This window comes from Mastigoproctus giganteus, chromosome 4, assembly GCF_048544385.1.
Source record: "Mastigoproctus giganteus isolate SK-2022 chromosome 4, ASM4854438v1, whole genome shotgun sequence".
Taxonomy (NCBI): domain Eukaryota; kingdom Metazoa; phylum Arthropoda; class Arachnida; order Uropygi; family Thelyphonidae; genus Mastigoproctus; species Mastigoproctus giganteus.
In genome coordinates, this window is record NC_143578.1 from 150,616,032 (window position 1) to 150,642,471 (window position 26,440).

Sequence of the window (26,440 nt, forward strand, 5' to 3'; positions counted from 1 at the left end):
GAGTCCAAATCCAGATCAGGGAGTACTGATTCCTTAATTTTGCTAGTGACTGTTAAGTCAATCTTTTTAAGTTTAGAGATGGCTCCAAGGATTAATTCCAGTGAGGTCTGGGTTCCTTTGTTGAAGTAATTACTGGAAGATAGTTTTGGCTGAATTGGATTGAAATTATATATTGAAATTGAAATTAAATACACTAGTCACTGCTAGTGTATTTATTGGCACTACAATCATCAGTATTAGTGCTTTGATGATGATATTTCTTCTGATTTAAGGAAAACCTGTATATATTCCAGGACTAGGAGGAAATTTACAGAACTAAAGCCAAGAAAGACTTCAGTTCTGCAAATTGTAGCATCTGGAGAATAGGCACCTGCAAGGTGATCTGATCAGGATGTTTAAGGCTTTGAATGGATTGATCAAACTCAATGCTGATGGGATTCTTCCTCTTGCTCAGACCACACACACGAGGGGCACAAATTCAAATTGAGGAAGGACAGTTCCAGAATAGATGTGCAGAAGTTTGCCTTTAGCCAGCAAGTGGTTTATTTCTGGAACAAACTTCCATCTTGTGGTGTTGTTGTGGAAGTTGATAGCTTAAATAAATTCAAGGAAGGACTATTGGAGGAAATGAATAGGTGAAATGGGATTTTTTTGTTTGTTTGTTGTTTTTTTTTTGTTGATGCTGTACAAGCTTGCATTCTTGCATCATTTTCACTGCTAATGCTACAGTGAGGCATATTCAGGGAATCATTACAAAAAAAAAAAGACCCCAGGGGCTCACATCTGGTGAGTATGGGCTTGGCACACCCAGGGTCCTGAGCTGGATGTCATCATTCTTCTCTTTCTTGGTGATTCCCTTCTATATCTGACTCTCTCTCTCTCTCTCTCTCTCTCTCTCTCTCTCTCTCTCTCTCTCTCTCTCTCTCTCTCTCTCTCTCTCTCTCACACACACACACACAAACATATACACACACACACAAACTCAGAATTTTTTTTTTTTTGACTGGCGCAGCAAAAGCCTCAGGCTTCCTTGCACCATATGACTAATAATAATAATAATAATAATAATAATAAAAAGAGGAAAGTGACTCACTTTTGTAATAAGATTATGATCACTCAAAGGAAGATTCTGTAGTTTAGTTAGAACTTCACATAACAAATCTTTCATTGTAAGAAGTTCTATACACTGATTTTTTTTAACATGTTTTAACTTATCATCCAGTAAGTCTTTAATTTGTTATAGTTTCAAATGAAAGTTAGCAAAGTAAGAATTAACTTTCTCAATATTTGCAAATACAAAATCATAGTTTATAGAGAATTTTTCTGACTTCTTGAAGCAGGAAAAAAAAGTTGCTTCTGAGAAAGTGCTTATCAGTAAGCCTATTCATGAGATTAATGCTGTAAAATTTTAACCAATGGTATAAGAGGCTATAACAATGTACTGTGTTAATTTTATGATACTGGCCTGCTAATGTCTAAATTGAGGAAATGAACCATATCTTATTTGCTATTGGAGTATTCTTCATTTTGCATAAATCTTCAAAGCTATATTCTTGCTTGGCAACTACTTATTCCTGATGAGTTATTTCAGCCGAACTGAAAAGTGTTCTTCTACTTTCTGCAGTACTTCTTCTACCTTAGTTACTCAGTTTCATTGTTTTTCATTACGTTAAAAAAATTTTAAAACTTTAAGAGCAATATGCATGATAGAATGAGAGCAAGGTGTAGCAGACTTATTCTTGTCTACCATTTCCAAAAAAAAAAGGAAATTATTTCCTGAACATGAATGGTTTTCAACATAAGATGCATTTAAATTGGATTCCTTTCATCAATCTCAGTAAAAATATTTCTGAAAGAAATATTTTTACTGAGAAATTCCTGCAAAATTCTTCCCATAAATTTGTATCCATAAATATTCATTAATGTGACTTTGCAATGTGTTGTAAACACTCATTTACCCTTTTTTGTGACAGTTTACTGTTTTTAACACTGGCTTACTATATTATTGATATGTGAACCTTCTTTTCTTTTTTTTTTTTTTTTTTTCACTATTTTACGAAGAATCTGGAAGAGTATCATGGCTATTCCAACTTTCAGAAACGTCATATATACAATTTTGAGTTCCTTTTATGAACTAAAAACATCCAATCCTATTTGGTAGTTACATTTTGTACTTCGTGATGCTTTTGGTAATACTGTTTCACTTACTTCCACAAATTTTCCTGATTCTTAAAAGTTTTTTGATAACTGCAATTCACAAATAACTGCAATTCTATATATATATAGAATTGCAGTACCACTACTGCAATACCACTGATTTCCAGCTATGTGCTTTTGTGTTTTTATCAGTTCAAAATTTATTCTGCAGGAAAACCAATTTTTGTTGAATAAGCTTATTAAAAAAAAAAATTTTCATGAAAAAAATAAACAGCTTCATTATCTTTAGAAATGATTTGAATCAACTCATTGAAATTCACAGTAATAATTTTTTTTTAACTAGTAAGTGAGTTACATTTCTTCTCATTCACTAATATATTTTAACTAATGATTAGTGTATTTATTTCCATTTAATACCTTAATGTGGTTCTCTAATGCAGTGGTTCTCAAAGTGGGTGCCACTTACTCTTTATAGGGGTGCTGCCACATCAAATTTAGCAAATTTTTACATCATGGCCGTCACTACAAAAGGTTGTTGAATTTCATGCAACTGTGTAAATTAGAAGTCATCATGAAATAACTGCTTACCGCATCGCAGTGTTTATGTACATACACCTAAATATATGGAACAGCCGAGCTGTCCATCACGTACACTGTATTTGAAACAGCACCACCTTACAAAATATTCTGCCAGTGCCCACTGCACCCGGTGCTGGGGGTGCCGGGCATTTTTCATAACGGAGTTAGGGTGCCTTCACATTAAAAAGTTTGAGAATCACTGCTCTAATGAAACTGTTTACAACAATTCATTATGTTAAATATAGAGTAAGAAAATTTGCAAATGGGCCAGTTTTGGGTTTTGTGTAAATGAGCAATTTTGTCATTGCTGATGTTAAAATGTTCTTCCTCACTGCAGAACTGCTTGCCAATATGTGTTCAGTTGCTCTTTATTGTTTTGTGAAATATGCTACTGACTGAGCACTGTTCTTCATTTGCCATTTTGCCACTGTAAGTATTGAAATGCTACATGGAACATTGCTTACTGCGCACATATTCCCTGTTTTCTGAGCATGTAGAGGGAAGTCTTTTTTTTTGTTGAAAGATCAATGGCAGAATTCATCCATGTACATAGACGGAAAAGGTTTCAGAGCCCACATTTAACTTATTAAATGTGGGCTCTGAAACCTTTTCCGTCGGTCAGTGAGTGAGCTGCTCTGATATGGCTCCTACATTAATGTTGGCACCACCCAACAAAACAAAATTATCTAATAATAATGGGGAAGCGATTGCATGAGGTCATCAACATTTGGTCTTGGCAATATCAGCTGCAAGTGGCAAACAGATGGACCTTGTAGTAAAAATACACTACAAGTTTAATTTGTACTGTCTCTGTGTTGATCATGGGTAGCAAAGGCAGGAATGGGTTCTGGCTGCCCACAAGGACAGCATCTCCTCCACAAGCAGAACCATCCCCAATTCTTCTTAAGAATGATAGTAACATTAAGCAAGGAAGGGTCTTCACTGCCTTTTGATTAGTCTCCTGTAAGCAGACATTAGCATTAGCATTAGTAGAGGCATATGATGCAAGAAAGCAAGCTTATATAGCATCAGCCAAAAAAAAAAAAAAAAAAATTCCAATTCACCCCTCTGTTCGTTCAAAATACCTGTCCAGCTGAGCCTTAAATTTATTTAGGCTATCAACTTCCACAACAAGGGATGGAAGTCTGTTCCACCAACCAACTACTCGCTGGCTAAAGACAAATTTCTGCACATCTATCCTACATCTGTCTTTCCTCAATCTGAATTTATGCCCTCTCAGGTGATTATTCTGAGCAAGAGGCAGAATCCCATCAGCATTCAGCATGCTCAAACCATTCAAGGCTTTATACACCTCTATCAGATCACCTCGCCGGTGACTAGTCTCCAGACACTGTAATTTGCAAAACTTAAGTCTTTCTTCGTAAGAGCACCCCTTTGTTCCATTCACTAATCTTGTTGCCCTTCTCTGTACTTGTTCCAGCAGCTCTACATCCTTCTTGAAATGAGGCCTCCAGACCTGTATACAGTACTCAAGGTGTGGCCTGACCATTTCCTAGTGGAAATGGTCAGGCCACAGGGGAGGCAGACCAAGGTGCACCACTAATGCTAGAGTACTCTGGCAGGTCCTACCACCTACTTTCCTGGGATTTCAGTGGCTAGGACCCGATTTGAGAATGAGATGATTGCTGTTTCTTGAGCGTTGTAATTTTAACAGAGTGTAGGGTTGTTCAATGATTTGTTCTAGGGCCAAATAGCTTGGGCAATAATTTTGATGTATTTAGATTTGACCTGTGGGGCATATATATACACATATATATAAAAAAAAAAAAAAAAAAACGTGTGCAAGAGAAAAGTAAGGGAGGAAGGCAGAAGACTGGAAGGTAGGAAACAGAAGAAGGGGCCGACAGGAAAAATATGGGGGGGTAAAAGGACGGATGGTAGGAAACAGAAGAAAGAAGCCAAAAAAAAAAAAAAGAGAGAGAGAGAGAGAGAGAGATACCCTGCAAATTCAGGGTAGGTACAGCTAGCACGGCCAGTCAGTTGGTGGAAATCCAGCAGTGTGAGTGCTGCTATGGTGGATGGGTCATATTCAGGAAGGTCTAGTCCAGGTGTCATTATTGGGACTCCATTTGGTGAGTCTGTGTCACATCCAGACTGAAGGCTGGTCCAGTAGTCCATGATAACGAATAGTGGGGGTTGTCAAAACCGGGAGTCCAAGATATGATGGTCAAGTCCAGGGATCAATGGTAGGTCTCTTCTTGATGAGATATGTCACGTCTGGTCGGGAGAAGTTGGTCCAGGAACCAATGATGAGGAATTTGTCAAGGTACATGTGGACCCTGTTTTTGATTGCACTGCTAGTATTGTCCCAACCAAGTGGGGAGACCAGTTGACTACTTGAGATGTGAGGGATCAAGTTGGGTTCTGTACTGCGGATGGTTTGTTGGTCAAGTCTTGTGTAAGTTGGTCCAAGGCGTTAGCATCCATGGCTCAATGATGCGCAGCAACAGTTGGCAGTCATGGTTGTTATGACCTATTGATTCGGATGCTAAGGTGGTGGTAGCGCTTTCTGCCTGGTAAATAGGTCCATTGCAAATTGAGTCAGGGCGCCGACCGGGCTAGCCGGGTGGGTAAAGTGCCTGCCTGGCAACCCAAAAGTCGCGGGTTCGAATCCCGCCTCGGGCTTGGATCAAAGTACTGCAAAAACCTTGGGAGGTGCATTATGGCAACAGAAGCCGATGAGCCAATAACTACCAAAGAAAAGAAGAGTCAGGGCTCTGTAAGTTTCTTCATTCTGTAGGGTGAGGTGTTCTTGATCTTGGTAGTTGAAGCGTAGTCTCGTTATTAGGATCCTCCTGAAGTCCTCGTAGATTTCACAGCTGTGGGCAAGGTGCTCCCACGTCTGATCCTCTCCACAGTGGCAGCAGGGTGAGTCTGAAATTCTGAAGTCTTCTTGTTTTTTTCTGGAAGGAGTCATGTCCAGTGAGGAGGTAGGTAGCATAGAGTCCCGGTGAAAACCAGACAGGTGTGAGGGGGTAGGAGGCCCTGACATCTGGGAGGAATCTTTTGGTGACACGCCTTTAGTTGAGGTCTGCCATCTTTCTTGCCAGGTGTCTGTTAGATGTTCATTAAGTCTCTTCTTTTCAGTGTTTCTATTATTTGCAGGGTTAGTGGTGAAACCTGTGCAGATAACTGTACTTCCTTTGGCTATTTGATAGAGCAACCCATGACGAACAATCTCCAGGTCCAGTGGAAGAGATCCAGTGAGGACCTGGAGCACATGGGTGCTGACAGTGCGACAGGCACGCGAGGACAGAAGGAGAAGAGAGTGCTGGATAGTTCCTAGGCGCGATCTGTTTACTACTGTATTGGCCTTATTGTACCACACTCCAGAGGCATAGGTGATAACCGGGATGAAAACTGCCTTATAGAAGAGGGACAGCGTTCTCTTCTTTAAGCCCCAGTCCTTCCGGGCAACTCTTGAGACTCGGGCAGCATACTTTCTGATCTTAATCCTGAGTTGATCTAGATGAAGAGTGAAGGAAAGGTTTTTGTCTAAGATCAAACCTAGATATTTAAGCTCTGTTTTTAGTTTTACTGTAACACCATTGACCTTGATTTGGGGTGGTCTTCTCAAATCAAGGGTACCTTTTAGTAGGATCGAATTGGTTTTCTCTGGGGAGATCTTTAGGTTGTTATGCTCTGCCCAAGCTTGAAGGGTGGAGATGGCCTGGTTGGCAGTTGCTTCTAGTTGGGCTCTGTTATTGGCAGAAAAGAACATGACCAGGTCATCTGCATAGGCCTGGGTCTGTACATTGTTGAGTTTGGTGTTCAAGAAATCATCCAGCACCAGATTCCAGAGGAGAGGCCCCAGGACAGATCCCTGAAGACTGGTCTGGAGACACTGCAGTGGGGAGTGGACACGACAACTCGCCGGTCCTGGAGAAAGGTCTTGATGCATCTATATAAGTTTTCTGGGACTTGCGCAAAGGTTTAGTAGTGTTTGTTACCTTCTTATTTTGAATTGAAGTTATGACTCCAGGTGCTGGCGCCAATATTGTTGAATTAGCTCCATATTGTAGTTGATAAGAAATAGTGTAATGTGTATATATCTCGAACTGATAGCGTAAGGTATAAAGTAAAACTAGATAGCGTAATACGAAGCAGTGTATTAGAAATCTGTTAGCTTATTACAGTATTATCAATTAATCAAAAATAATATTAATCTTATTAAACTTCACTGTTAATTAAATTGGAATTAAACAGAAATCAAAACTCAGACTAGAGCTGCGAAGCAAAGATCACAGACTAGTGAGAGTGCTGTGACTCAGGGGAGAAATGAAGGGGGCAATTCTCCAACGCATCACAGTCTCAAAAAATGTTCGAAATGCGAAATGTTTGCTGACCTTTCTAAAACAGGACATGATCTAGTTAAGGAGAATGCCTTTGTGTGTGTGCTAGCTGTCTAGAGTGTCAAGAAATTAGGTGCCAACTCAGCGTTCTGATGGACGTCTATGAGAGCTTGAGGTGTAGGGTAAATGCCATCGAAGAAATTAATATGAGAGGTCCATCAAGCTCTCAGCTGCCCAGCTCAATGACAGAGCTCACTCCTGTGCATCAGGCAATATAGAGGCAATTTCCAAGGCAGAATGTACTGGTCCCAAAGGAACTAGTTATTGTTGGTGACTCTATTGTCAGGGAGACGGGGAATATACTATGCCATTGGCAGACATACCCTGGTCCTGGCAGACATACCCTTGATGTTGTAGAGCAGATATCATCTTTTAAGTGCACAAAAGGTGATGCTGTTGTACACATTGAAACTAATGACTTTAAGAGTAAGAGATCTGCAGATTTACTCAACAAGTACAGGTCAACGTTGAAAAAAAGTCGCCAGTTAGGATTGAATGTGAAAGTGTCTGCCATTGTGCTCAGACACGATAGGAGAGAGAGTATATGTTAAGAGCCTTGTCGATCATTTCGGCCCTGGAGAGATTGTGCAAGGCTCAAGGGATACAATTTTTTTCAGCCTGGTCTGTGCTTGTTGACAGGAGAGACTGCTTCTACAGAGATGGGATACACTTAAATAGAAAGGGTGCAAGAATATTTGCTGATGCTGTTGTTTGTTTGTTTAAGGGCTTTACGGCGCAAAGACAGCAAAGGCCATAATGTACCTAACTATGGTGATGTTAAATACATAGTTCTATCTGTGTAGATGTTATTCAAGTTTATACCACGTTGTACAGTTTTATCTGTTTGAGGAAATCAAAAATTTTGGTCACATGTGGCGTGTCTTCTAGTAGGTCAGAAATGCTGAGAGAGGTGTTCGTCATGGGAAATGAAATAAACATAGCTTGTCGCTCAGTACTGTACTTGAGACAATCAATAAGTAGAGGGTGGACAGTAAGCTGAGTGTTGCAGTTTGTGCACAGTGGTGGGTCAGTGGCTGCAAGCAAATAAAGATGTGTCAGGTGCGTGTGGCCTATCCGTAATCGGGCTAATACGACTTCTTCATTTCGGTTCTCACGTATACTAGATCTCCATGGTTTTAGATCTTTTTTATAACAAGTAGCTTACTGTTGACTTGATTCTGCCAGATATGTTGCCATTGTTCAAGGCATCATTTCTTTATAATGTACTTGTAGTCAGATGCAGGTGTAGTGAAGGATTGATCTATAGGATCGGTAGCAGTTTTGACAGCTAGGTCGGCCTGTTAATTTCCAGAAATTCCAGCGTGACCAGGGATCCAACATAACAGAACTTGTTGTTTCTTCTGGTTTAATTTAATCAGAGTATTCCAGATCTGTCTATGTGAGGGTTATAATTTTTTGTATTGTGTTGTATAACTTGGATAGCACTAATTGAGTTGATATAAATAACACTGTGCAGTCTAGTTCTTAAGAGTGTGTAGTTTAAGGCTATGTGGATAGCACATAGTTCTGCAGTATAGCTGCTACATTCAATGTGGAGTTTTTTGGACATAGTGATGTTAGGAAATACTGCTGCTGCACCAACATGCTTTTCAGTTTTAGATCCATCTGTGTAGATCGGTGTGTACTGGCTGTGCTGGGTTCTCAGTGTGGCATGTATTTGTAGCATGTGCTATTGGGACATGGTGTATTTTCCCCAAGCTGTGAATGAAAAGTCACATGGCGGTATATGATACATCCATGGTGGAATTGCATGAGAAGCAGTAGGCTGTATCTTACTCAAGTCAATTTGCCAGTCAGCTTGTAGTGAGCAAAGACGTATCCCAGTTGGTGGGTTTATAGATGGGTAAGCTCTATAAAGGTTTTCCCATTTAGGATAGAAAACACCATTCCAAGTGGGGTGGTTTGGATGCCCTTTGAGTTTTGCAGCATAATTTAATAAAAGCATTTGTCTGCATAGCTGCAAGGGTGTTTCATGCGCTTCAGCATATAGGCTCTGAACTGGTGATGTACGGTACGCCCCCAGTGCAAGACGAAGAGCGCTGTGGTGTACAGGATCAAGCCAACGCAAAGCGCTTGGTCTAGCAGGGCTATACACTACAGAACCATAGTCCAGACGTGACCATATTAATGCACGGTAGAGATGTAGTAGTGTGTAACTGTTGGCTCCCCATATTGTGCCCAATAGAACTCTTAAAATGTTAAGCTTTTTAAGACAGTTAATCCGGAGCATTTTTATATGATCAAAGAAAGTGAGTTTTTGGTCGAATATCACACCAAGAAAGTGGACACTAGGGAATATGAAGTTCGCTGAGCAGTGCCGACAGGCTGCCAGGGCAGGTCATTGACTCTTGTCAATGATATGTAGGAATTTTGCTAGCAGGGACAGGGATGTGATAATCCTGTTATACAAGGTTTGTTGTAGAAGCTAATAGCCTAAATAAATTTAAGGCTGAGCTGGATAGACATTTGGAACGAATGGAAGTGTGAAATGGTAGGTTTTTTTTTTTTTCTTTTTGGCTGATACTGCATAAGCTTGCTTTCTTGCATCGTATGCCTCTACTAATGCTAATGCTAAACACTTTCTAATAACCTTTTTAGCATATGAAGGCTTATTGCTACTTAGTGGTTTTACTGTTTTTTGTTCCTCCCGATAGAATATATTCAGCTCTACCTCAAGTTTGTATTTATTTTTCTTTTCTCAACTGCTGGTATATTCAGGAGTATGCAAGGCACTTGTCTTTGCAGTTGACATATGTGGGTTTTGGAGCTATACACTCTTAACTTCACTGTCTTTTACACCAGATCAAAGACACACTAAAGATGCTATGTGTGAATGCCGATATTTTTGGCACTATACCCTCTGTCAGTTGTCTCCCAAATAGCATGCATCCACTTGGACAGTGGCTGCCAAATGGTGGCTTTTGTTTAAAAAAAAATTATTTTTACCTTTTATGTTGAAACATTTCAAATTGTATCACAATTACTGATGCACATGAAAAGTCAGAACTATTAATACACACATGATAAAGTTCACATGGTGTTTGTTGAAGATCAAGGAAGCTTATCAGAAAAGATGTGCCATTTAGATTAGCACCAGCTCTGCTTGTAATATATTTTCAGTATGCCAAACATGTATATAGCATAACAATACTGTAATAAACCATATCATTTCCATAGATCTAATTCTAAAATGCTGAAATAAAATTTGTATTAACAGCATATATCATGAGTTTCATAAATCTCTACCAAGTACCACTGCTGCTACAATATACCAAAGAACACTAAGCTGTTTTGTGTAAATGTAGTTACAAAATGTTAATAATGAAAACAATTCTTACCCTGATTTCTAAATACAACAGAAAAGTATCATTTCCCATTTCCTTTTTTTTTGGTTTATGTCGCTTTCCATCTCGAATCTGTTTAGTGCCATGATACCATGCAATTTCTGGGAAAGGGCGAGCTTCCAGAATGCATTCCAAAATCAATGCTTCCCCTTCTTGACGAATTGTAGGCTTTTTTGGAAACCTTGGGGCTTTCCCTTCAGGAATTCTAGAATAATTACAAACAATTACAGTGTGTGAAAACATTACAAATAAGTTGATTTTTTTTAAGTAACTGTTCCTTTTAAATTTATTTCTCTATATTCAAATTCTATGTATACAGTACACTAGTAAATAAATTATTTTCTCCACGGTGGCTAGTTTTCTACATGTCATACCAATTATCCATGTGATGCAAATATTAAATTTTGATGGAAAAAAAAAAAAAAAAAAAAAATTCAACTACACAAGGTATATTCCAACTGACTCAGGAAGTAATTCAGCCTTAGAAATAATTTCACAGGAGTTAAAACAATCAACTTCACAGTCACTACATACTGGCATAAATGCAATAATTCATTATTTTAGTAGGGCTGATAAGTTTTATCCGACAAACAGCAAACTGACCTGTACGTTTAATGTGGTTTTGATATGGATTTTTTTGGTGCATGGGTAACTTAGGCCACGGTGCACCAAGTCATTCTTATGGATCAGCAGTAACTTACAAATCGTTACGAAGTAAAAATATATAGAAACTAAATAGAAGTAAATCTCAATAAAAGTAGATAAAGAAAAAAAAAGTATATAAGATAAATATTAAAAATGCATTCGTACATATTTACATAAATTTATTATTTTCAAAAATTAAAAAATTTCAGATATGTCATTTTTGTCAGATAAAATCTCAATGAGTATATAAGGCTCCCTCAAAAGGTTAAAAGTACTAAAACATAAATGGCGAGTATTGGTAAAATATGAATGCTTGCTTTCAGTAAACACACGCCTGTCCAATACATTCCATTGTGCTGGACCACCGAAACCCAACTGGCACTGTTTGCACTCAAAAAAAAAAAAAAAATTTAAAAAATTTTTACTTACATTTTTAAACAACAAGAATAAAAATAAAAAAATCCTTCCCATTTCACCCATCCATTCACTCCAAACGTTTGTCCACTTCTTCCTTGAATATTTAAGCTATCAACTTCCATGATAGAAGGAATCAATTACCCGTTGGCTAAAGACAAATTTCCAAACATGTATATAGCATACCAATACTGTAATAAACCATATCATTTCCATAGATCTAATTCTAAAATGCTGAAATAAAATTTGTATTAACAAATTTTATTTCAGCCTTCCTCAGTTTCAGTTTATGCCCCCTCAGCTTTGTAATCTGAGCAAAGGATCAATCCTGCACAAACCATTCAAGGCCTTATATACCTCAATCAGATCCCCTCGCAGATGCCTAGCCGCAGATGCTGCAAATTGAGGGCCCATCAAGCTCTCAGCTGCCCATATCAATGCCAGAGCTTGCATGTGGTCATCACGCAACACAGCGGCAACCCCCAAGGCAGAATGCGCTTGTCCCACAGGAACTAGTAGCTGTTGATGACTCTATTGTCAGGGAAACGGGAAACATGCATTATAAAAAGGATAGGTGGAACAGGACCAGGGTATGTCTGCCAGGGGCAAAGGTTGATGACGTTGTAGAGCGGATATCATCTTTTAAGGGCACAAAAGGTGATATAGTTGTACACGTTGGCACTAATGATATCAAGAGTAGGAGACCAGCAGAATTACTTAACAAGTACAGGTCACTGTTGAAAAAAAGCAGTGAATTAGGGTTGAATTTGAAAGTGTCTGCAATTCTACCCAGACATGATAGGAGGGATTATATGATGATTGCCTTGTTGATCAATTCAGCCCTGGAAAGATTGTGCAAGGCTCAAGGGATAGAATTTTTTTCAGCCTGGTCTGTACTTGTTAACAGGAGAGATTGCTTCTACAGGGATGGGATACACTTAAATTGAAAGGGTGCAAGAATATTTGCTGATGCTATCGAGGCAGTGTCAGGTGGGTCGGAAAACTGCTCGCTTGGGGGGAGACAAAGACTAATAGATTAACAGTAGCCACTGGCAGAGGTGAAAGAGATTCTTGCACTGCTTCTATTGGAATGACCAAAGCCTGAAAAACAAGATGCAGGATATTTCAGAGACTGATGGGAGTCATTGCGGTACAAGTAAACACATGGGTTGTGTTAGGATAGCTAAAAATAGGAACAGGTGCATGTATACTTGTGTGTACACCAATGCTAGGAGTTTAGTAAATAAATTTGATGAATTTGAGGTATTGCTCAAAACATCAAAGGCAGATATTGTTGTGATATCAGAGACGTGGTGTCACACAGATATAAGGAATGCAGAACTGGAATTTGGGGAGTACAACATCTACACAAAGGATAGACATAATAGGAAGGAAGGAGGGGTTATGCTATTAGTTAAGAAACACATAAAATCCAAGGAAGTGAAGCTAGTCGACATTGCTGGACAGTGCAGTGTCGAGTCAGTTTGGTGTGACATAAGCAGTGAGAGATCAAAATTGAGAGTAGGAGTGTGCTATAGGCCTAATGACTCTGATTAGTATAATTAGAAACTGTACAGGGAAATAGAGTGTGCCAGTAAATCAGAGAGCCTTATAATGGGGGATTTTAATTTCCCAGATATTGACTGGAATTTGGGGGCTGGTCACTCGCACACTAGCAAGGTTTTTGTGGATTTATTGGATGATTGTTTTCTACATCAGCATGTTCAGGAGGCAACTAGAGGGAGTAATACTCTTGATTTGATTATCAGTAGTGATTTTTCATGCATTATGAATCTGCAGATAAATGAACCACTAGGTGGCAATGATCACAGTGTGCTGAAGTGGGATTTACTCAAAGAGGTAACTACCATTAGAGGTAAAGGGAAGGGTTATTGCTTTCGTAAAGGCGACTACGATAGACTGCGACAGTATTTAAATTCTATACAGTGGGGCCAACTGATGATGTTACCAACAGCAAATTCAAAATGGGAAGCATTTAAAGAACTTATCTTGGAAGCTACTAGGCTTTACATACCAACTAAGAAATAATGTTCAAGGTTTAGGCCTAAATGGATGTCAGATGAACTAATGAGACATATGGCAGAGAAGAAAAATGCATGGGATACATATAAATGAATGGGTGACACAGAAGCCTATGATAGATATAAGTTGATCTGTAACCAAGTTACAAAGGAGGTTAGGCAGGCGAAGGCAGATTACGAGAAATCTTTGGCAAGGGAAGCAAAAAAAAATAGCAAAGAGTTCTTTACTTATGTAAACTCTAGAAGGCAGGGGATGAATCAGATTGGTCCACTCGATATCAATGGTTCAACTGCTGATGATCCTGCTCAGGTAGCTAACAAACTAAATGAATATTTTGCATCAACATTCACACATGAAAAGTTATTCAGCGAGGGGAATGCCAGAGGTGTATTCAACTCTGGCAGTAAGCTAGATAATCTTGTAATAATTGAGTGTAAAGTGGAGGAGAAATTGTTGAAGATAAACACAAGAAAGGCACCTGGTGTGGATGGGATCTATTTAGTTATACTAAAGGAGGCAGCAAAAGAAATAAGCAAATCCTTAGCCATAATTATGAGAGCTGCCTTGGACTCAGGGGGAGGTACCCACAGACTGGAGATATGCAAATGTGATCCCAATTCACAAAGGAGGATCAAAGGCAGACACAAGTAATTATAGACCTGTGAGTTTAACTTCTGTTCCAAGAAAATTAATGGAGTCTCTGGATAAAGAAGCACTGCAGGATCATCTAGACAAGACTTCAGTTATAGCTCAGACACAGCATGGTTTTCTTAAGGGGAAGTCTTGTCTGACCAATTTGATTGGATACTATGATGCAGTCAAAAAAGAACTGGATGCAGGGAATAACTTTGATATTATATACTTGGATCTTAGAAAGGCTTTTAATACTGTTGCACAGAGAAGACTGCTGAACAAATTGGAGCAGTGTGGCATCGGTGGCAAATTGCTGCTATGGGTAAAGTGGTGGTTGAGGGGGGAGAAGACAGAGTGGTAATCAATGGACACTGCTCATCGTGGACTAATGTTATTAGTGGAGTCCCTCACAGTTCAGTGTTGGGTCCATTATTGTTTTCTGTATTTATAAATAATATTGATGATGGTATATCAAGCTTAATGTCCAAGTTTGTAGACGATACAAAGGTTGGCAGGGTTGTTAAGGACACTACTGATGCTATGCTGCTGTAACAGGATCTGGAAAGGTTGAGCAGATGGGCTGAGAGGTGGCAAGTGAAGTTTAACATTGACAAATGTAAAGTACTACATATGGGAAACAGCAACTCCAGAGCAATGTATCAACTCTGTGGAACTACACTGACAATGGTAGAGAATGAAAAGGACCTGGGGGTAATTGTGCAGACAGATATGAAGTTCTCTGAGCAGTGCAGACAGGCGAAAAGAGTAGCTCATGGTGTCTTGTCAATGACATACAGGAATTTTTCTAGCAGGGATAAGGAGGTGATTATTCCCTTGTATAAGGCAATGGTCAGACCACACCTTGAGTACTGTATACAGGTCTGGAGGCCTCATCTCAAGAAGGATGTAGAGCTGCTGGAACGAGTACGGAGCAGGGCAACAAGATTAGTGAATGGAACAAAGGGTTGCTCTTACTAAGAAAGGCTTACGTTTTGCAAATTACAGAGACTAGGCACCGGCGAGGTGATCTGATAGAGGTGTATAAAGCCTGGAATGGTTTGAGCATGCTCAATGCAGATGGGATTTTTCCTCTTGCTCAGAATAATCACCTGGGAGGGCATAAATTCAAATTGAGGAAAGACAGATGTAGGATAGATGTGCGGAAATTTTCTTTAGCCAGCGGGTAGTTGGTTGGTGGAACAGACTTCCATCCCTTGTTGTGGAAGTTGATAGCCTAAATAAATTTAAGGCTCATCTGTACAGGTATTTCCAACGAATGGAGGGGTGAAGTGGAAGTTTTTTTTTTTTTTTTGGCTGATGCTGCATAAGCTTGCTTTCTTGCATCATATGCCTCTACTAATGCTAATGCTAATTACTTGTCCAATGATCCCATATTGTCCTGCATTCATAATGTAAATGATGAATTTGTATAAAGGGTAATCGTGGTGATATCAAATGCTCAGTTACAACATCCAGTGGAGCAAAATGAATAGGATATGTTGGATATATAAATCCATTTGACGTGCCATAGTTGGCATCCGTCCCGCTTTTAATGACGTATGACATGTATTTGGCTGAAATAAGAAGAAGTAATGAATCACTTATAAGTTTATCAAGTGGAAATCTGCTGTACACCAATGGAAACAGTGAAAGGAGTGAAGGTGGAGTTGGGTTTCTGGTCCATAAAGATTTTAAAAACGACATTTTGGAATTCAAAAGTACATCACCAAGGGTGTCAAGACTAATACTCAAGATTTCTAAGAGGTACAAGCCAAAGATTATAATGATTTATGCACCAACATCGAACCATTATGATGAAGAGGTTGAAATGTACACCGAAATTGAGAGTCTTCTAGATGAGCAGAAAACCCACTACACTATTATTATGGGGGACTTCAATGCAAAGGTTGGAAAAAGGCAAAACAGTGCAGAAAGAGGAACTATAGGAAATTTTGGAATTGGTGAAAGAAATAAAAGAGGTGAAAGACTTGTGGAATTTGCAGAATCTCAAGGACTGTCAGTAATGAACACATTTTTCAAGAAAAGGGTGAAAAGAAAGTGGACATGGAAGAGTCAAAATGGATTAATAACTAATGAAATCGACTTCATCCTCACTAACAGAAGATATATTGTGAATGATGTTACCGTCCTGAATAAGGTAAATGTTGGAAGTGATCACAGAATGGTAAGATGTACACTTGATATAGATGTAGGAAAGGAAAGGAAAAAACTGACTTGAGTAAATAATACAAAGGTCTTTAAGATAACAGAGGAGGAGAAAAAGCAGTATGTACTGGAACTTCAGAACAAGTTTGAGCTTCTGCAGACTGCTCACGACCAAGATATCTATGAGGATTATTACAACTTTCTGAAAGTGATAAAGCCCAAGAAACCTATAGGGAAAAAGAAATCCAAAGAAGAAAAAATTAGTCAAGAAACACTTGTCATGATGAACCGAAGATGACAAATGAAGAGCAAGAAAAACACTGACAGGGAGAAAATTGAGTATACTGAGTTATGCAAAGCCATTAGAAAGAGACTCAGAGAGGACATAAGAAGATTTAACACAAGAAAAGTAGAACGAGCATTAAAGGAAAACAAAGGATTTAAATCAGCAGCCATGAGCAGTAATAAAGAAAGAAAAATGATACTGAAACTGAAGAATAGCGATGGTGTACTTATAAACAGCAGAGAAGGCATAATTCAAATAGCAGAAGACTACTATAGAGAATTATACAAGGAGCGAGGGAATGATGCCAGCAGTGAGGAAGATGGATTGCAAAGTAGCAACACATACGACATACCCAATATTCTTCCTGATGAGGTAGAACATGCATTGAAGAAAATGAAGAATCAGAAAGCCCCGGGGGAAGATGACGTTACTGTAGAGTTGTTAAAATTGGGAGGAAGAGACATAACACAAAAACTGGCAAGGCTCTTCACAAAATGCATTAGAAAAGGTGTGACGCCTAAGCAATGGAATAATGCAATCATAGTTTTGCTGCATAAGAAAGGAGATAAATCAGAAATTGGAAATTATAGACCAATTAGCTTGTTATCCCACATCTACAAGTTGTTCACAAGGGTCATTACTAACAGATTAGAAAGAATAGTTGGTGAGAATCAACCGAAAGAGCAAGCTGGCTTTAGGACAGGATTCTCAACTATGGATCACCTTCATGTAATATTACAGCTAATGGAGAAAGCAAATGAATATAAAACACCATTATGCCTGGCATTTGTGGATTATGAAAAGGCATTTGACTCCATACAGCATAAGGCAATGTTTCGGGCACTGGAAAGACAAGGCATAGATAACCCATATATTATGATTTTGAAGAAAATATATGAGAGTGCTACCTCCTTTATTAGACTAGACAAAGACAGTAGGAAATTTAAAATCGAGAAAGGAGTTCGGCAAGGGGGGACAATATCTCCGAAGCTGTTTACTGCTGCCCTTGAGGAAGCTTTCAGAAGATTAGACTGGTCGCAGAAAGGAGTCAATGTGAACGGAGAGTACCTAAACCATTTACGATTTGCAGATGACATTGTGGTTATAAGCCACGATCCCAAAGAATTAGAGGAAAATCTTAATCAGTTATGCACAGTTAGTAAGGATTTTGGACTAAAGATGAATACGGCTTAAACAAAAGTAATGATGAACAAGTATGCCACGGAAAGGGAAATAATGATTGAAGGAGCAATAATTGAAAAGGTGGAGTCATATACTTATCTGGGACAAGTTATTAGCTGTAATAATGATGAATGGCTGGAAGTCAAGAGAAGAATAAATTTTGGATGGATAGCATTCAGGAAATATAGTCACATACTGAAGAGCAATATCCCAGTTTGTCTGAAACGTAAAATAATGAACCAATGTATACTCCCCACCATGACTTATGGAAGTGAAACTTGGGCACTGACCAAAAGAATGGAAGAGAAGCTGAGAACTACACAGCGAAGAATGGAACGAATTATATTGGGAATCAGACTGTTAGATAAGAAGAGAAACACATGGATTAGGCAGCAAACTCAAGTAAAGGACATTCTTATCAAAACTAAAGAACTAAAATGGTCTTGGGCAGGACACATAGCTCGAAGACATGATGACAGATGGACTAAGAAAACAACAGAATGGTACCCAGGAGGAGCTAGAAGAAAACCTGGAAGACAAAGGCGGAGATGGATAGATGAAATTCATGAGTTTTTGGGTAGTAAATGGATGGCCAGTGCTCAAAACAGAAGGAACTGGAAAGTTGCTGGAGAGGCCTTCATCCTGCAGTGGATTGAAAATGGGTGATCATGATGATGATGATGATATAAGCTTGCTTTCTTGCATCATGTGCCTTTGCTAATTCTAATTCTAAAACCTGTGCTTCTGAACTTACTCTTGTTCTTTGCCACCTTTTTTCACTTTCTTAATCCAAAGGTGGTTTTCTTTCTGTTTGGAAATTTGCTCATATCCAGCCAGTTCCCAAAAAGGGTGACTAATGCCTCCCATCCAATTATCGTCCCATTGCAATTACTTCTACTCTTTCTAAAGTAATTGAGAAATCATTTAACCGCCAACTCTTAAACTACCAAGAAACCTTCCATCTCATCAACGTTCGCCAATATGGATTCCATCAGTGTCGATTCAATGGTGATATTCAGACTTGTGTTACCCATTTATGGACTAATTCAATAGAAAAGTTCGGTGAAACAGAAGTTGTTGTTCTTGACATCTCAAAGGCTTTCGATTGTGTTTGACATAAAGGCATTCTAAACAAGCTTCCATCTTATGTTTGCCAACTGTTTTTTGTAATTGGTTATCCAGTTTTCTCTCTGATCACTCGCTGAGGGTGATGGTAGTCTAACTTCTCCACTAATCCTAGTGTCCCCCAAGTTTCAGTTCTTTCCCTCACTTTTTTCCTCTTCTATATTAATGACTTTCTTCCATTGACTGGAAATCCTACCAATAGTTTTGCCAATGATAGCACATTGCATTCCACTTTCCATTTTGAGAAACCTTGCCCTGCTCAATCAGCTTCAACTTCTCGAATATCCACTACAAATTCCTTAAATGTCTATCTCCAGGTAGTCCTCCAGTGGGGCAAAGACAACTTAGTTGATTTCAATCCTTCTAAACTCAGTCTTATCTTATATCTCGCAAAAAGGATTCTTCTGCTCCTATGCTTATCTTTGGTGACACTCCGATTTCTAGTCAAAATGATATATCTCTTTTGGGGATTACCCTGACTTCTAATCTCTCTTGGTACAAGCACATTGCAAATATTGCTTCCTCTGCATCTAAAAAACTTGGTTTTCTCTTTCGCTCTCGGTGTTGCTTTTCTTCCAAACAGCTGTTCACTCTGTACAAATTGCAAATCCATCCTACCATGTAATATTGTTCCCACATTTGGTGGTGACCCCAAAACCTTTCTCAGGCTTCTAGATTCCATTCAGAAGAGGGCAGTTAGGTTAATTAATGACTCATCTCTAACAGTCTTTCCACTCGTTGTCCCATAAATGTATTGTTTCTGCTGCATGCCTTTTCTACAGATACTTTCATGGGCACTGTTCTTCTGAATTGGCTTCTATAATTCAAGCTCTCGCTCTCAAAACAATCCGAAAATATGCCACCACCAACCAACATCCACTTACTGTTCAACTTCAAACTCACAGAACCAACATTTCATCTTCCTCGTTTATTCATTCAACTGCCATTTTCTGGAACAACCTTCCTTCATACGTATTTTCTGAAAATTATAGTCTACAGAAGGTCAACTCTAATGTCAACAGATATCTTCTTTCGTCATCTCAACCTATAACCCAAGCACGGTACTAAGTACAATAGATTCCAATACCTCTTGTGTTTGGGTTTTTCAAAAAAAAAAGCGTCCCAACCAGGAGGCACAAATGAAGCTAGAAAGATGGGCAGAGAAGACACTGCATGGCAGTCACTACAATTATCTCCATCAAGATCACATAGATAAAATTGCTTTGAATGCATGGCTCACGAGGGGGGTGCTCTTTCCCCGAGACTGAAGGATTTATGTTCGCTATCCAATACTAGTAATCAACACCAGGAACTATAGAAAATACATTGCCAAGGAGCTCAGCATGTCCAATGACAGATGTCGATGATCCCATATAGCCTGAGAAACAATCCAACTCATCACCGTGGTATGCAAGGTGATCACCCAGACTGAGTACACTCATATACACGACCAGGTAGAAAGGGTAATACATCAGAAGCTAGCAAGGAAATACCAGTTGATCAAAGAAAGTGTACCGTACTCAAGCATGGTACACTTGATGACTCTGATGAGTATAATACTGATGTATAATACTGAATAAAATACTGATGAGTATGATACTAACTAATGACTCTGATGAGTATAATAAGAAACTGTACAGGTAAATAGAGTGGGCCAGTAAATCAGAGAGTCTTATAATAGGAGATTTTAATTTCCCAGATATTGACTGGAATTTGTGGGTTGGTCAATCACGCACTAGCAAGGCTTTTGTGGATTTACCGGATGATTGTTTTCTACATCAGCATGTTCGGGAGGCAACTAGAGGGAGTAATACTCTTGATCTGATTATCAATAGTGATTCTTCATGCATTAAGAATCTGCAGATAAAGAAACCACTAGGTGGCAGTGATCACAGTGTGCTGAAGTGGGATTTACTCAAAGAGGTAACTACCATCAGGGGTAAAGGGAAGGTTTTTGCTTTCGTAAAGGCGAATATGATAGTCTGAGACGGTGTTTAAATTCTATACAGTGGGACCAACTGATGATGTTACCAACAGCAAATTCAAAATGGGAAGCATTCAAAGAACTTATCTTGGAAGCTACTAAGCTTTACATACCAACTAAGAAATATTGTTCAAGGTTTAGGCTTAAATGGATGTCAGATGAACTAATGAGACATATGGCAGAGAAGAAAAATGCATGGGATACATATAAATTAATGGGTTACATGGAAGCCTATGATAGATATAAGCTGGTCTATAACCAAGTCACAAAGGAGATTAGGCAGGCAAAGGCTGACTATGAGAAATCCTTGGCAAAGGATGCAAAGAAAAACAGAAAAGAGTTCTTTACCTATGTAAACTCTAGAAGGAAAGGGATGAATCAGATTGGTCCACTGGATGTTGATGGTTTAACTGTTGATGATCCTGCTCAGGTGGCTAACAAACTAAACGAGTATTTTGCATCTACATTCACACATGAGGAGTTATTCAGGAAGGGGAATGCCAGAGGTGAAGTAAACTCTGGCAGTGAGCTAGATAATTTTGTAATAACTGAGAGGAAAGTGGAGGAGAAATTGTTGAAGATAAACATAAAAAAGGCACCCGGGGTGGATGAGATGTATCCAGTTATATTAAAGGAGGCAGCAAAGGAAGTAAGCAAACCCTTAGCCATAATTATGAGAGCTTCTTTGGACTCAGGGGAGGTACCCATAGACTAGAGATGTGCAAATGTGACCCCAATTCACAAAGGAGGATCAAAGGCTGACACAAGTAATTTAGACCTGTGAGTTTAACTTCTGTTCCAGGAAAATTAATGGAGACACTCATTAAAGAAGCACTGCAGGATCATCTAGACAAGACTTCAGTTATAGCTCGGACACAGCATGGTTTTGTTAAGGGAAAGTCTTGCATGACCAATTTGATTGGATACTATAATGCAGTCACAAAAGAACTGGATGTAGGGAATAACTTTGATATTATATATTCGGATCTTAGAAAGGCTTTTGATACTGTTGCACATTATTATTATTATTATAAACCATATGGTGTAAGGAAGCCTGAGGCTTATGCTGCACCAGCCAAAAAAAAAAAAATTTCCGAGTTACCCTGAGAGAGAAAGTAGAAAGGAATCACCAAGAAAGAGAAGAATGATGATTTCAGCTCAGGGCCCTAGGTGTGCCAAGCCCATGTAATAAGACTGCTGCACAAACTGGAGCAGTGTGGCCTTGGAGGCAAATTGCTGCTATGGATAAAGGGATGGTTGAGTGGGAGAAGACAGACAGTGGTAATCAATGGACACTGCTCATCATGGACTAATGTTATTAGTGGAGTCCCTCAGGGTTCAGTGTTGGGTCCATTGTTGTTTTCTTTATTTATAAATGATATTGATGATGGTATATCAAGCTTAATGTCCAAGTTTGCATATGATACAAAGATGTGAGGAAGTTTGCCTTTAGCCAGCAGGTAAACTTCTTCAACTTCTTCTTTAATCACCCACTCTCTCACCCCTTGCAGATTCTTGGTTTTCTTGCGTTCTAGTTCTATCTGGGGGCTCGGCTGTTATGTCTTACTTTCTTGCTCCATATGTTGCCCCAGAACTCCTGAATCATCTTCTTCTCGGGTGGTCCATTTCCTTCTTTCCTATCTTCTCCGAGACTCCTGTAGAAGCCTCTTTGGTCCTCATTGAAGATTCGGTTGTTTATTTCCCTCTGGGAGCTCTCTTTGTATTGGCATAGTCTCTTGCTGAGTGCAAGGAGGCTCTGCTTCAATGTGTCCAAGTACTCTCCTATTCTCTGATTTTTTGTCTCATGCTTGCTGTGGACTCTGTCTCCCTTGAGGATGCTCTTCACTTTTCCAATCAATTTCTTACTTCTATTACCCCGTTTGTACTGGGTCAATTGGCCTATCTTGTCTCTTAATTCTTCTATCTTCTACTAAGACTTTTTTACCATGCTGGCCTTTCCTTCTGTTTCCAGTTCTTCTGCTTCTGGTCTCTCGTTTCTCTTCCATTAATCCTAGTGGCTGCTATGGCAGCACAATACATGGCTGTGTGAATGGCCTCCAGTTTTGCACCATTGTTGTCGAAGTAATGCGGTACTATTTGCCGATTGAGGTGGTCTGTGACTCTCCTCAATGTTGTATTGGGCCTCTGCTTCGGTATCGCATGAGTCTTTGTGGGGTCTATTCCTTCGAATTCTGTTAGGGCCTTCTTCCACTCGTCCTCTATTCTGGATATCATGACCTCTTCTGTTTCCACTTCAGCTGCTGTGGGTTGTATTCCTTCTTGCTCTTTCTCCTCTGGTTCGGTAGTGGTATGTTCTTCTTCCACTTGTTCCATATTCTTTATCCTTTGTAGTTGATCGCTCATGTCCTGCTTGATTTCTTTCCAAGATTGCAGGTAGCTATCAGGTTCTTTGTGATGATGGTCCTTCTCTGGTCCGCTATTTGCTAACCTGAATATCCGGGAATCTTTCCAGCCACTTGGTATGCAGTCTCTCCCTGTACATTGTCATATCAGTCTCCAGCTTCGTTATTTCGTAGTATGCTTGCATGATGTACTATTCATTTCGATGCTCCACTTCATGCATTGGTGTTTTCTTCCTTCCTTCCTGGGTGGTCGCTAGTGCAGTTGCACAGGAAGCACTTCCAGTTGGTGGGGCTGGATGGTCTTGCCCTTCTCTTGTGGTATCCATGTGGGGGACAGGGCCACTTTCTCCACTGTCTTCCTCTGGGACAGTCTCTGATTTTTCGAACCGACCCCTCTGCCTAAGGCCTGAACGCAAGTGACTTTATCCTAAGCCGCACTCGATGAGTATTATTATTATTATGATTATTAGCTATATGGTGCACCAGCCAAAAAAAAAATTCCCGATTACCCTGAGAGAGAGAGAGAGTCAAAAGTAGAAGAGAATCACCAAGAAGAGAAGAATGATGATATCCAGCTCAGGACCCTGGGTGTACCAAGCCTATACTCACCAGATGTGAGCCCCTGGGGGGGATAGTACAGTAGTGGATGTTTTTATAACTGGAAACCAGAACTCTTACTTTCAGGAAGATAGCAAAAAAATTTAAAAGATTTTCAGAGATAAATGAAAATTGTTCCACAAGATTAAGCAATGACAGAATTGAGACAACATGAAAAGCAGAATTTACATCACTGTATATTATGTCAATTTATTTTTCTGAGTTAAGGGAATGTAAAATTAATAAATTAGTTGTAAGCAAGTTAGTTGTAGTTGAACTACCTTTACTTCCATTGTGAATTTGATTAGTTTGCATGGGGAAAAGTTGCTTATTAATAATGAAAAGAGAATAAATGAATCATTCCAAAAGTTTTAGGGCTAAGGTTAAGTTTGAAATAGGTTGAGCACCTTTACTGCTTTATCCGTTTCTCTATTTATTATTAGTACTGGAAAATTGTGCAAGCCAGCAAGCTAAAACAACATTGTGGAAAAAAAAAAAAAAACCTCATCTGTGCAACCTTTCTAATAATAAGTAATAATAATACTGGTAAAATGGTAAACTTCGGCCATTATTAATCCACTGCAGGATGGAAGCCTCCTCAACAATTCATGCTACGGGAAGGGACCATAATCTGCCATTCTGGTCCAGTGCGGGTTGGTAGTTTGACCGTATTTAGACTTGAACCCCAGTCTACTCAAAGAGTGTGTGTGCTACTGCACTCCTGCTCCTGACCACTCGGCTATGGAGGCCTTCCTTAAATGTATATGAAAAAAAATCACCACCGGAGCCTGATAGTGAAAGACAAACACAGAAGACTGATAACAACAATCTAGACAATATTGAGTCAAGCGACCACTGTGACCCACTAGAAATGAACTGCTAAGCGGAGTCCACAAAACAGTCTTCTCAGCCCACAACCCAATCCCCTCAATATCCGAAGTCCACACAAATCCTGGGTAACTCTATGCTGCCTGAAGGTACTGTTATGGAACAAGTCTTGGCCCTCCGTGCAGAGTTGGAAACCCTTATAGCTAATTCAAACAATTGCGTTATGGTGTGAAATTGTGTTGCTCTGGAGCAAGATGGAATTAATCCTGCTCTCAACTCAAGTGGAAATTGAAAAGGCCATGGCTAAGCTTGAAGCCACTGGCGAAGAACAGGAAAATAAAATGCCACATCGCCTGTTCTTATGCTGAAGCGCTGAGGATGCCACAACCCACTGTTTCAACAAGCAAAGGAACCATGCGCATTTGCTTGCGTTGGTACTCTTTGCGAGCGTGCTTCAGAGAAGTGCGCAGGTTTGTCAGCTTCTACAACCACAATGGTACAGCTCTTGGGTTACTGGAACATTTTTTCATGGAAGCCTCTGAAGCTTTGAGAAGCAGACTCTGCACAGTTACATTAAAGCATTTTATATTGTTTGATTTTAATGCTTTATTTCTGTACACTTTCACCTTTATATTACATACAGGAATCCCTCGATTAGCGCGATTAATTGGTTCCGCGAAAATGGCGCGCTATGCTAAATCGCGCTCATCGAAATTAATAATAAATTGGTAGCAGATTTTCGAGAAAATCTGCTACCAATTCCTTAAATGCCGATCTTCAGGTAATTCTCCAGTGGGGCAAAGACAACTTAGTTGATTTCAACCCTTCTAAAACTCAGTCTTGTCTTATATCTCGCAAAAAGGATTCTTCTGTTCCTATGCTTATCTTTAGTGACACTCCGATTTCTAGGAAAAATGATATATCTCTTTTGGGGATTACCCTGACTTCTAATCTCTCTTGGCACAAGCACATTACAAATATTGCTTCTTCTGCATCTAAAAAACTTGGTTTTCTCTTTTGCTCTCGGCGTTACTTTTCTTCCAAATAGCTGCTCACTCTGTATATATCGCAAATCCGCCCTGCCATGGAATATTGTTCCCACATCTGGGGTGGTGCCCCCAAAACCTCTCTCAGGCTGCTTGATTCCATTCAGAAGAGGGCAGTTAGGTTAATTAATGATTGATCTCTAACAGAGTCTCTCCACTCGCTTTCTCATAGACGTACTGTTTCTGCTGCATGCCTCTTCTACAGATACTTCCATGGGAACTGTTCTTCTGAATTGGCTTCTATAATTCCCGCTCTCTCTTTCAAAACAGTCCGAACACTTGCCGTCACCAGCCAACATCCATTTACTGTCCAACTTCAAACTCACAGAACCAACTTTTCATCTTCCTCGTTTATTCATTCAACTGCCGTTTTCTGGAACAACCTTCCTTCATACGTATTTCCTGAAAATTACAGTCTACAGAAGTTCAAGTCCAATGTCAACAGATATCTTCTTTCCTGTTCTCAACCTCCAACCCAAGCACGGTACTAAGTACTATAGGTTCTAATACCTCTTGTGTTTGGGGTTTACATAAAAAAAAAAAAAAAAAAATACAAAATAGCCTAATTCGTTCCAAGACCTACACAATATACCAATCAATATTTTTAAAAATATGTTTTTTTATGACAATTTAATGTACAGCAGTATAAAAGTA

The 26,440-nt window shown here is 39.4% G+C and overlaps 1 protein-coding gene across 1 annotated transcript in view; it reads right to left on the bottom strand.

Moving 5' to 3' along the window:
- LOC150087120 (twitchin-like) overlaps positions 1–26,440 on the bottom strand; it is a 3,511,780-nt gene that overhangs the window by 3,265,255 nt on the left and 220,085 nt on the right. Inside the window, 1 exon segment of the mRNA XM_090372971.1 lies at positions 10,469–10,679. Within this exon segment, the coding sequence (XP_090229097.1) occupies positions 10,469–10,679 (211 nt within the window).